We start from the raw sequence: 11,550 nt of genomic DNA, 5'->3' as shown, positions 1-11,550 counted from the left end.
GTAATACTAATTCTTCATGTAAAACCGCGATTATTTTTTCAAAATACTAACCGACCGCATATGGCAATTCGGTTTGAATTTTTTTAAAAAACCCGCAAAACCGCACCGTGATCACCCCTAAAGTTAAGGATGCCAGATACAAATGTTCAAAAATTTATCAAGGACCCTCCAACAGAAGAAACACCCCTGGTTGCTTCAATTACTGAAGATGATATTTCTACCAGAAGAGCTTGGGGTTTATGGGTCTGTCTTACTGAGATGGACAAAATAAATTTCCGTTCAAATTTTATAATCATTCAGTGAACGGATCATTCCTTTTAAACGCCATGACAGGAAAAACAACAAGTTTTGCAGAAGATTTATTCGAGAAAAAGAGAAATCTTTTTGTGGAACAACAAGCTGCCGGCAAGTAAAGAAACTCGTCGGAAATTCTGTAACATGGCACATGTAGGAAGATGGTCTGAAAACATCTGTCCAGAATGCCAGCATCCCACAAAGAAAAGAAGGACCACCATGTGAAAAATCATGTGAGTGGAATTCAAGGACCACCAATAATCGGTGGAAAAGGACAAGGGACATTGGATTCTTTATCTTTAAAGATAAGGGAAATCTAATAAAAGGATGAGAAACTGGACCCAAATAAATCTATAAATAAGACCAAATGGGAATCAGTAACTCAAACAAGACTTAAACCAAAACTGGAAACAAAATGTATTTTTCATATCTCAGAGTTTCCAGAAAAAGGATTAATGCAACAAGAAAAGAGCTGAAAAATTTCAAAGAATTTCAAAAGAAGCTCGAAGAAACAGGAAAAGAAATACAAGCTGATCTGATCCAGGTGCATATAAACTATTTATGCCGACAGATAAAATTGCAAGAAATGACTGTTTCTAGATTAATAATCTAGAAGAAGACAAATCAAGAAAGATGGAGGGACCATCTTAAAAGGACCACTCAACCACTATATGGTCCATATGCAAGCTGTAAAGGCTTATCAAGATTTGAAGTCCGAGTTTCAAATCCGAAGAAGCCTTCTATAAATAAGGAAGCAGAAGGAAGATGAAGGCATCGATCAACCTCTTCATTTTTCTTCAAAATCATTTGTAATTGTTTGCACAATATTTGGTGTTGCGGGCGTGCCAGGTGCGAAAGTGCACCGATTTGTGTGAAAATGATAAAAATCTAACTTCTAAAACAAACGAAAGTGAATTCTAAATTTGACCGTCGGTTCTAATCTCCTAAAACAACTATAACGCCAAAATGAAGAAAACTATTGGAATTTGAAGAATAAACCCCTGACATTGTTTATATTTTCAATAAACCGTAGGAATTTACAAGACATAAAAATATAACAAATCGAGTTGATGAAATCTAAAACGAGAAGACGTAAATTGCTAGAAATTTGCTGGAAAGCTTGAAAAACTATTGCTTGAATATTGGAATTTTAGCAGAGAGCTTTTGCAGATTTGTCTGTAGAGTTGTGTGTGTTGTCCTGTGTTGCCGATCTCCTTTTTCTTCCTAGCCGCTGTGTCCTCTTTCTCCACTCCCCCATGATCTCCACTATCTGCTCCATTAATGCCACGATTTCTACCTATCCTCCCACGTTCTTTTTCTCTTCCGCGCTCAGTGATCAGTTTTGAATCGATTAAGAATTAGTCTGTTATGGGCTTATTTAATTGGGCTTCAGAATTAACTTGGGCTTGTAATTAAATTATTTTTAGCCCAAACAATTGCCCCCCGCAAGCATTGGCCCATTGGGCCAAAATGCTTGTGTATGAGCCCAATTTTAATTGTACTTGTAGCGGCCCGTGATTTTATCTGTATGTGAGTTGGGCTTATGATAGTGGGCTGAATAACCCAAGCCCATTCACAATTGGATTTCAAGCCACTGTCTCTTGGTTTTCTTCATTTCCGCTTTCTTCATTCTCCAGATTCAAAACTCCCTATCCCACTTTCTTCAACCTCTCTGCCTCTCCTTTGTCCGATTACTCTCGTTGCCGCTGGAAGATCGCTGCCCTTAGAGCTTGCTCGCATTTCCTTCGCCGGCGTTTCTCCTACTCCATCTTGCATAATCCCACACCTCACTTTCTTCATTCAATTTCTAGATTTTAAAATCTGGCCACAACCCCTCTTCACCATTGTGCCTTCATGGTGTTTGTGAATTTGCTCCAATGAGAAATACATTAAAATTTTGTTGTTTTCATTCTCGGCTAGACAGACTCCCCAACCGTCATGGCTCCCCGGTTCACCACAGCTTCTATCGGAATCTGCTCGCCCTGCAAGAGCGAACACTACTATCTTCTCGAGCCATGGTTTTGCGGCTACCACGACCTTACAAGATTTTCCTTCGGTTGTTTCTGCTTCTTCTACAGCTATTGGTAATCTTTCTCCATTTTTCTCGAGTACTATGTGATGCTATTCTTCCTTGAAATTTCTTGTTGTCTTGATTGGAGTAGACTCTTTATTTCTTTCTGCTTTGCATTATTAACCCTGAGGCACTTTGACTCTCCTGGAGAAATTTGAGGGAATGACGACTGGTTTGCCACAATATTGATCACTGCCATGTTACTCTATGTTATTTCCATGTTGGCTCCTTGTAGATGTTTACATGCCACTGCCTTTGTTTCTTTTCTAGTATCGAGTTCCTGTGGGGAGTTGGGTGGTTTTGTGTACCCCACCGACAAACAACTGATTCAAGCCATGTGTTGGCATAACTCCCCGCTAGATCACTGACTCTCTTGTTCAATGAACGTGCATATGGCCATGAATTGGTAGCCAAGAGGTAACTCTAATATTTTCTTTGTGTGTTGCATATCACTTGGGTCACATTCCCCATACCCAAGCAGCCATTTGCATGCATTGCACTTCAGTTGGACCCCTTTCCCGCATACACGTTTATTTACTGTTCTTGCATGCGGTGATTCCGCCTTTGAGTTGTTGACTGTTGGTTTGGTGTTGTGGTTGTTGGGTGACGGATGTGGAACGAAGGTGGATTTGTACGGGGTGTTGTGTATTGGATGTTGGGAATGGGTTTTCTATTCGTTTTTAATCCACTTAACCCACTTCACTTCAATATTTTCAATCAAAACCATATGTTGGCTTAAAACTCCCCGCTCGCAATTATTTCCTCCCCTGGTTCCCTATCGAAACAAAATGAATCCAATATGATAAAAGTGGCCTACTGGCCAACTTCATTTGATCATAACCAACAGATATTTTCATTGGTGGCCCTAAGGCCTACTTCAAATCAAGTCTTACAATAGAGAACTAAACACATACAAAAATGGCTAGTTAGCCTATTTTCATACCAAAGTCCGCTTCTGGGTCCTCTTGTGGCTCGCATAGCGCCCTTGTTCTTTTATGTTCTTCCTTTATTATTCGTTGTTCCGCTCGGTGAGCTCAACTACCCGCTCAGTGTGGTCTTTCTTGCCATATTCTAAGTGGCCTAAAGGCCTACTTCACGAGCCTGTCATTGCACATGCAATCAATCATTTATACGGTGGCTGTATAGCCTACCTTATCAATGATTCCTCGTAACATAAGAATAATAAAAACATCAATCAAATTTACGTAAAAGTGGCCATAAGGCCAACTCCCCACATACTTAACTTCCTTTCAAGTAGCACGAAAGCTACTGTGGCCCTGAAAGTGGCTATAGAGTCCACTTTGTTATCCATATTTCACAATATGTAAGTAATAAAGAACATAGGCATACCAAAGTAGCTCCAAAGGTCAACTCCCTGCTTAATATCAGCCTCTCTGTTTGCTTTTATTTCCTTACCTGACTCCCTAATGAAACAAGATACCTCCAAAATGATGAAAATGGTCTGCTGGACGATTTCATTTTATCAGTTTCTTTATTGAATCATAAACAATGGATATTTACATCAGTGGCCCCGAGGCTCACATCATATGACGTCTCGAAATAACGAACTACACGTATACAAAAGTGGCCAGTAAGCCTACTCTTATATTAAAGCAAAACTTCCATACTCTTCTGTTGTTTGCACAGTGTTCTCATTCTGCTCTTTTATTTCTTCATTCATCGTTGTTGCCTCGTTTGGTGAGCTTTAACTCCTCATTCTCCGGAACTCTTTCCAGCCATGTTTTGGTGGTATGAAATCTCATCCCATGTAATTTCCTTCCAACCAGAATGAAAGCTACTAAGAACTCGGATTTTAATTATTCGAAACAATGCCAAAGTGGCCTCAAATGCCAACTCCCCGCTGGATATTAGCCTTTCTGTTCTCTTTACTCACTCCCTTAACAAGCTGATCAAATCTTGCTTAATTCCTTCTTCCAGCAATGTGCTCACATATACCATATTAGGATCATCAAATTCTCTTAAGTTGATCTCTTCCAACGGGTCTTGCACTTCGTGTTGGCCATCTTCCATTTGAGATGGCGCCATCAACAATTCATCAACTTGGAGTTCATCCTCCTCGTATTCCTCTTCGTGGACAACCTCGGTTCCATAGGTGTCCCATGCTTCCTCTCCCACTACTTTGTCCAGTACTTGCTGCACATGCGCCTTCCATATAGAGGTTGCAGCTACCTCTCTTTCTTTCTGTTTCAAATCAACCATCAATCTCCTCAATCAGCGGCTGAATTATCGGCCTAGACGGCACGAGAACAGTAGGTTTGAGGATTCTTTCCAACACCGAGCTTGGAGTTGGTGTTTGCATGTACAACGGATTTTCTTTCTTGCTGTTGCTACGAATTTTGATAGGCCCAAAATCCCCATTGTAATATCTGACCTCCACTGCACTTGCACTTGTTTGAAAGGGTTGTCCATCCGCTTCTACGACCTCCACGTCATCCCCTTTCCAAAATAACAAAAGCTGGTGCATTGAGGATGGTATGCACTGGTTTGCATGGATCCAATCTCTGCCTAACAACGCTTGGAAGTTGGCGGAGGAGTTTACCACGAAAAATGCACATAAAGATGACATACTCCCCACAGTAACATCAGCGGGGAATACCCCAATGGTTTTGGTAGTTTCCCCTGTAAATGCAGCAACCGAAACTTCCGAAGGAATCAAGTCTTCTTCATTTTTGCCGAGACTTTTCAACATTCTTACCGGAAGAACATTCACAGCTGAGCCATTGTCAATCAAGACCCTAGACACTGGTTTCCCATTGACATGGGCCTTGATGTACAATGGCCTGATGTGCTTGGTCATGGCCGGTGTAGGTTTCTCAAGTATCACCTGTTGGGGCTTATTTGGGTGGCCCTGCTTGATAATCACTCTTGAACTCCCTTCAGGGAGTTTATTTGCATGCTCTTTCTTTTGCACTGATTCTTGGGACATCAACTCCCCATCCTCTTCTTCCATCATCTTAAATCTCTGAGGTAGTATCACTACTCCTGTGGCACAATCCACAGTGATGTGAAACTCTCCAACGTAAAAATTGATTGTTTTTTCTCTTTGATCGTCCTCCTCACTTAACAGATCGTCATCAGCGTCTACTAACTTATCCTCAGTAGCCGATCTTCCAAACTTGGATTTACTCCCCACCTGATCTCTGATGACTGGACTATCAATTGTGGGTTTTTTTCTCAATTTAGCTGACTCTTCTCTCCTTGCAATAGCTCTTTCTCTCAATAGCCGTCTCTTTTGAGTCCTAGTCGGTGGCCTAGGGAACGTTTTGTGTTGGGCCATCCTCCAAGACTCACTGAACTCCCCTCTAGCTGGAAGGACGTATCTGGGCCTTTCTCTCCTGCTCTCAATCATTTTTCCTTTTGATATTTCATCCACACGCCACTCTCTATCTTGGTCAGCTGACTTTTTGTTGATTTCCATCTGTCGCGGCTCTACTCCATATGTATCTCTCTTGTTCGAGTATCTTTGGTATTGATTGCAAGATGACTCCCCTCTGAACCCTTGATTCTCATGCACTGGTCTCTCGAAGAAATGTTGGTTCCTCGGCCGATAGGCCGCGGATTCACCAATATTTCTAGGGAAATGCTGTTGAACTGTTCTTACTCGATCAGTACTATTCCTTCCATTAGCTTCAAACAGTTGACCCTTTGGGATCCAACATTTCTTAATTATTAGGTCTTTCACTGCAAAGGATCGGCTTCTTTTCTCCTTGAGAAGATTCTTCAAATCTGTCACATTCACATGAACAGAAGCTACTGGGAGAAAAGAATCATCATCCACTGCCATGGAATCATGTTTGTTAGGGAACTTCAAGATTCCATGGTTAATTCTGTCCTGCAAAATATTTTTGAAAGCCCAACACAATTTAGTGGAATGATTATATGAGTCATGATACTTACAGTATTCTTGACTTTTCAAATCGTCTTTAGCAGGCATTTGATGATCGGGTGGAAAAGTGATGAATTTTTCTTTAACCAGAAAATCAAATATGTCGTCTGTCTTGGAAACATCAAATGTGTACTGCATGTCCTTAGGAGGTTGGGTGGTGCTCTTCCTATCTGACTCTGTGGATTTTCTCTTGAGTAAAGGGACTATGCACGAGCCGTTCGATCGAATCTCGGCCAGGGAAATCTCTTCTACCTCTTGGTAATAAGAGCTCACTGTTGTTTTCTTCTTAGCCGACTCCTCTGTCAATAGTTCCTCGTACTCCCCAACCTTTGCTGCAAGTTCAAAAAAATCTCTGAATTCCATACCTTGAAACTTCTTCTGGAGCTCAAAGTCTAGCCCCTTTTGGGCTATTTTGACAAACTCAGTCTCTGGCAGAAACACCTTGCACATGTTCTTTGTTTTCTTAAACCTATCAATGAACATATCAATTGTTTCTTCTTTCTTCTGAGACATCCTTGACAAATCAGCGATGCACACCTCATGCTCAGTTCGGTAAAACTGAGTATGGAATTTCTTCTCCATATCTCGCCAACTTAAGATTGAGTTTCGGGGAAGTGTGGCATACCAAGAAAATGCTGTGCCAGTAAGGGTATTTGGGAACAATCTCAGCTTCAAATTAGTAAAGTTTTCCAAGTTTTCCAGCTCCCCACACCTTATAGTGAACCTTGCAATGTGTTCAAGGCTAGATTGACTATTTTCTCCAGAAAATAGGCTGAAATCTGGTACCTTGTAACCTTTGGGAAATGGATTGTTGACATCTACGTAGTCGGGGTATGGCTTGAGAAATTTTGGGCGGCCAATTTGTCTCAAGGCCGGCCCATATAGCTCTTGAACAGTTTCTCTCACCACATCATGATCGATCACTGCTGCATTTCTGTTGGGGAGCAGATGGTGATAATAGTTTGCCCCCCGAGTCTGAGCCCCTGTACTGTAACCAGCATTCCATCCTTGAAAACTTCCATCAACTCCCTGATAACCCAAGTGTGGTATATCATCATCCATTCTTGGTTGATACAAAGGATTAGTAATCGCATGGACTTGGTTAACAGGTTGTTTCGAACTCCCCACTCCATCTGTACGTGGATATGGCCGAACTCTTCCACCTAAAGTTTCCTCCCTGTTATGTGAAGGCGTGTACCTTTCTTCCTGTTGGTTTGGGGGTGCGAACTCTGGGCGGCGAGCATCGCCAGCCTTTGAATGTCCCACTCCCTGGTCGAGTTCAGTGAATTGATTACTTCCCTGGACTTGTTTGCTTCCTTGGTCAGCCTCTTTGCCAGTAGTATTTTGCTCTCCTCGAAGGGACTTACTCGGCTTACACAAAATGGATTTCAAACAGTCAGCCATCGCCTTAGATAATGCCAGTGAGATTTCCTCAATCTTTGTATCAGTCAGTTCTCCAATCACCCTGTTTGAGACTTGGTCATTAGTAGTAGAAATCTGTAGATCCATTTCTTCAACCTGTGGTTCAACAACGTGTTGTTCTGGCTGAGGCGCTTGAGTTCCCTCTTGATTCGCCAGAGACTCCCCACCCTCCTGATTCACGTTTTCCTTTCTTCTTGGCGGCATAGTGATGGTCCCACCGGGCGTGCCAAAAATATGTTTGCACAATATTTGGTGTTGCGGGCGTGCCAGGTGCGAAAGTGCACCGATTTGTGTGAAAATGATAAAAATCTAACTTCTAAAACAAACGAAAGTGAATTCTAAATTTGACCGTCGGTTCTAATCTCCTAAAACAACTATAACGCCAAAATGAAGAAAACTATTGGAATTTGAAGAATAAACCCCTGACATTGTTTATATTTTCAATAAACCGTAGGAATTTACAAGACATAAAAATATAACAAATCGAGTTGATGAAATCTAAAACGAGAAGACGTAAATTGCTAGAAATTTGCTGGAAAGCTTGAAAAACTATTGCTTGAATATTGGAATTTTAGCAGAGAGCTTTTGCAGATTTGTCTGTAGAGTTGTGTGTGTTGTCCTGTGTTGCCGATCTCCTTTTTCTTCCTAGCCGCTGTGTCCTCTTTCTCCACTCCCCCATGATCTCCACTATCTGCTCCATTAATGCCACGATTTCTACCTATCCTCCCACGTTCTTTTTCTCTTCCGCGCTCAGTGATCAGTTTTGAATCGATTAAGAATTAGTCTGTTATGGGCTTATTTAATTGGGCTTCAGAATTAACTTGGGCTTGTAATTAAATTATTTTTAGCCCAAACAGTAATATTTTCTTTCAAGTTTATGTGTGTATTGAGTTCAGCTACTATTAGTAGCTAAACAAGTTTCTCCTCCTCTACAGGAGGTTACTATGTATCAATAAAATTATTGTGTTTGAATAAAAGAAATCTTTGCTTTTAGCCCCTCTCATGTATTATTTTCAAAATTTTATCTTTTATTGTACACCCTAAGGTAGGAAACGAATTAGGGTTGTGCCAAGTGCTGCTGAAGGAATCTGCGTCAGTAACCATCGGTTGCGATCGTGTGGTTGGACTGTGAGGAGCAGTTCGTAAAATACGGTGGATATAACCCGGTGGTACTCCGGTCAAAGAGGTAAAAGATTTAATTTATTTTTCGGAAGCATGATGGGCCATTATTTACAAAAGAAAAATCAATTCTTCAAAATAAAGATATAATGGTAAATTTGAAAATTTAAAAGAAACGGGGAGTTGAAACAAAGTTTTAGTGGGATAGAGAATAAAGAGTAAGTTAAGAATGGGTATAGGGATTTTTTGACAAATCCCCCATTTATATTTGGATGTAAAAATTTATCTCCAATTTTATCAAGAGTAGGTCTCATGTGAGACCGTCTCACGGATCTTAATCCGTGAGACGGGTCAACCCTACCCATATTCACAATAAAAAGTAATACTCTTAGCATAATAAGTAATACTTTTTCATGGATTACCCAAATAAAAGATCCGTCTCACAAATATAACCCGTGAGACTGTCTCACACAAGTTTTTGCCATTTATCAAATGAAATAAAAGAGAATAGACCCCACGGTGTTAGTTCACCAACTCCCTCACCCACCACCGCGTCCCCAAAATATCACGTTTGGTGAAACACTGAAACCCACCACATAAAAGCCCACGCCGTCCCAAATTCCCACCATTCTCCCCCTCCATTATGCCGCCGGAACAACACCATCCGCCTCCGAACTTCTGGGGCGACACGCCGGAGGAAGAGTACTACACTTCCCAAGGCGTCCGCAACGCCAAATCCTACTTCCAAACCCCACACGGCAAACTATTCACCCAATCATTCCTCCCCCTAGATCCCGCCCAACCCATCAAAGCCACCGTCTTCATGACCCACGGCTACGGGTCCGACACCGGATGGCTTTTCCAGAAGTTCTGCATGAATTACGCCAACTGGGGTTATGCGGTCTTCGCCGCCGATCTCCTCGGCCACGGCCGAAGCGACGGGCTAAAGTGCTACCTCGGAGACCTCGATAAAGTCGCTGCCGCTTCCCTTTGTTTCTTTCAGAGTGTGAGGGTTAGCGAGGAGTACAAGGACTTGCCAGCTTTTTTGCTTGGGGAATCCATGGGCGGGCTTGCGACGCTGTTGATGTACTTCCAATCGGAGAAGGGTTTATGGACAGGTTTGATCTTCTCGGCTCCGTTGTTCGTCATTCCTGAACCAATGAAGCCTTCTAAGGTATTCTTTCGTTTGAATTGATTGACTGTTCAAGTTCTGATATCTGATCAAAAGTTTGTGAAAAATTTAGCTCTGAATTTTGTGTTTTTTGTATAATCCTTTTTGCATTTTGAAATCTTACACTAAACGTTGGTCGTATCTTATCAGTGAAAGATTGGGGAAGATTTGTATTTACAATCTGGGAGGAATATTACGGTATATCCTTTACAAAATGTGTCTGCATTTTGAAGGTACACTTATTCGCATATGGACTGCTATTTGGTTTGGCGGACACCTGGGCCGCAATGCCGGACAACAAGATGGTCGGCAAAGCCATCAAAGATCCCGAGAAATTGAAGATCATCGCGAGCAACCCAAGAAGGTACACGGGGAAGCCTAGAGTGGGAACAATGAGGGAGTTACAAAGACAGTGCGAGTATGTTCAGAACAACTTCGACAAGGTCACCATTCCATTCTTTACGGCTCACGGGACATCAGATGGGCTAGCTTGCGCATCGGGCTCCGAGAAATTGTACGACAAGGCCAGTAGCGAGGACAAGACTTTGAAGTTGTATGAAGGGATGTACCACTCGTTGATACAAGGCGAGCCCGACGAGAATGCTAATTTGGTGTTGGGTGATATGAGAGCTTGGATTGATCAAAGAGTCGAGAATGCTAGCTTTAATTCCCTAATACATTAGTTGATCATACGTTATTGTGATAGACAAGGTAATACAAAGAGTGTCGGATTTTGTATCGATGAATGGTGTTGATTTTGTGTTTTTGCAAGTTTGATCAAATGCGGGAGGGAGGACTATCATACCCAAAACGTTGATCTATCTACTTGTAAGCAACCACAAATTTAAATTTGTTGCAAGATACACAGGAATTTGGTGTACCTAATGGATGGTGGGAAAGGTTTGTGCAACCACTAGTCACTACACTCACGTATCTATGTCAAACAGTTCCCAAGTTTGTGGGTTTGGTATTCTTGACAATTAGTTTTCAGAACTTCGGTTCAGGTTTATGTCGAATCAGGTTCATCCTATAATATCGAGGGAAATATTATTTTTCGAATAAGTCTTGTGTGATATTATTTGACTGATTTTTATTCTTTATATATATCCATTTTGTACATATTTATAATAAAAAGTAATATTTTTTATATAAAAATTAATTTTTTTTCATAGATGACTCAAATAGAATATTTGTCGTACAAAATTGATCATGAAATCGTCTCTCAAGAGTTTTTTGTGTTAATTTTCTAACATCACATCTTTGTCAGTTGTATTACTGTAAGGTCTAAAATTCGATAACGTAATCCAACTGTATGTAAATCTAGAAAAATGAAAAATCTTTAATTTAATTATTTTAATTGCATTAATTAAATGTGACAGACATGTTTATATATTTAAAATATAGTTTTCTATGAGAATGCATAAAACTGGGTTTTTAAGGATTATTCTAGACGCAATCGAGGAACGGAGACCAGAGACCGTAAAGGGAAAATATTTTTATTAAATGATTATTTTTAATTATTTAATATATGGTATATTTAATATATTATTTTTGAAAATTGCATCT

The 11,550-nt window shown here is 40.8% G+C and overlaps 2 protein-coding genes across 2 annotated transcripts; one reads left to right on the top strand and one right to left on the bottom strand.

Annotated features, from left to right (window-relative positions):
- Positions 1 to 2,619: 2,619 nt before the first annotated feature.
- Positions 2,620 to 8,284, bottom strand: LOC140806048 (uncharacterized). The gene is made up of 2 exons (XM_073162488.1): positions 6,360 to 8,284; positions 2,620 to 6,218 (listed from the first exon to the last, which is right to left on the bottom strand). Exons 1-2 carry the CDS (start codon positions 7,896 to 7,898, stop codon positions 4,578 to 4,580), a joined length of 3,180 nt encoding a protein of 1,059 aa, XP_073018589.1. The 5' UTR covers positions 7,899 to 8,284; the 3' UTR covers positions 2,620 to 4,577.
- Positions 8,285 to 9,388: 1,104 nt separating this feature from the next.
- On the top strand, positions 9,389 to 11,017 carry LOC140805286 (caffeoylshikimate esterase-like). The gene is made up of 2 exons (XM_073161542.1): positions 9,389 to 9,987; positions 10,218 to 11,017. Exons 1-2 carry the CDS (start codon positions 9,457 to 9,459, stop codon positions 10,665 to 10,667), a joined length of 981 nt encoding a protein of 326 aa, XP_073017643.1. The 5' UTR covers positions 9,389 to 9,456; the 3' UTR covers positions 10,668 to 11,017.
- The last annotated feature ends 533 nt before the right edge of the window (positions 11,018 to 11,550 follow it).

The sequence above is a fragment of the Primulina eburnea genome, chromosome 11, assembly GCF_022965805.1.
Source record: "Primulina eburnea isolate SZY01 chromosome 11, ASM2296580v1, whole genome shotgun sequence".
In the NCBI taxonomy this organism is placed as follows: domain Eukaryota; kingdom Viridiplantae; phylum Streptophyta; class Magnoliopsida; order Lamiales; family Gesneriaceae; genus Primulina; species Primulina eburnea.
Note: the sequence above shows the minus strand (reverse complement) of the source record. Positions and strands in the feature narration are given on the sequence as shown.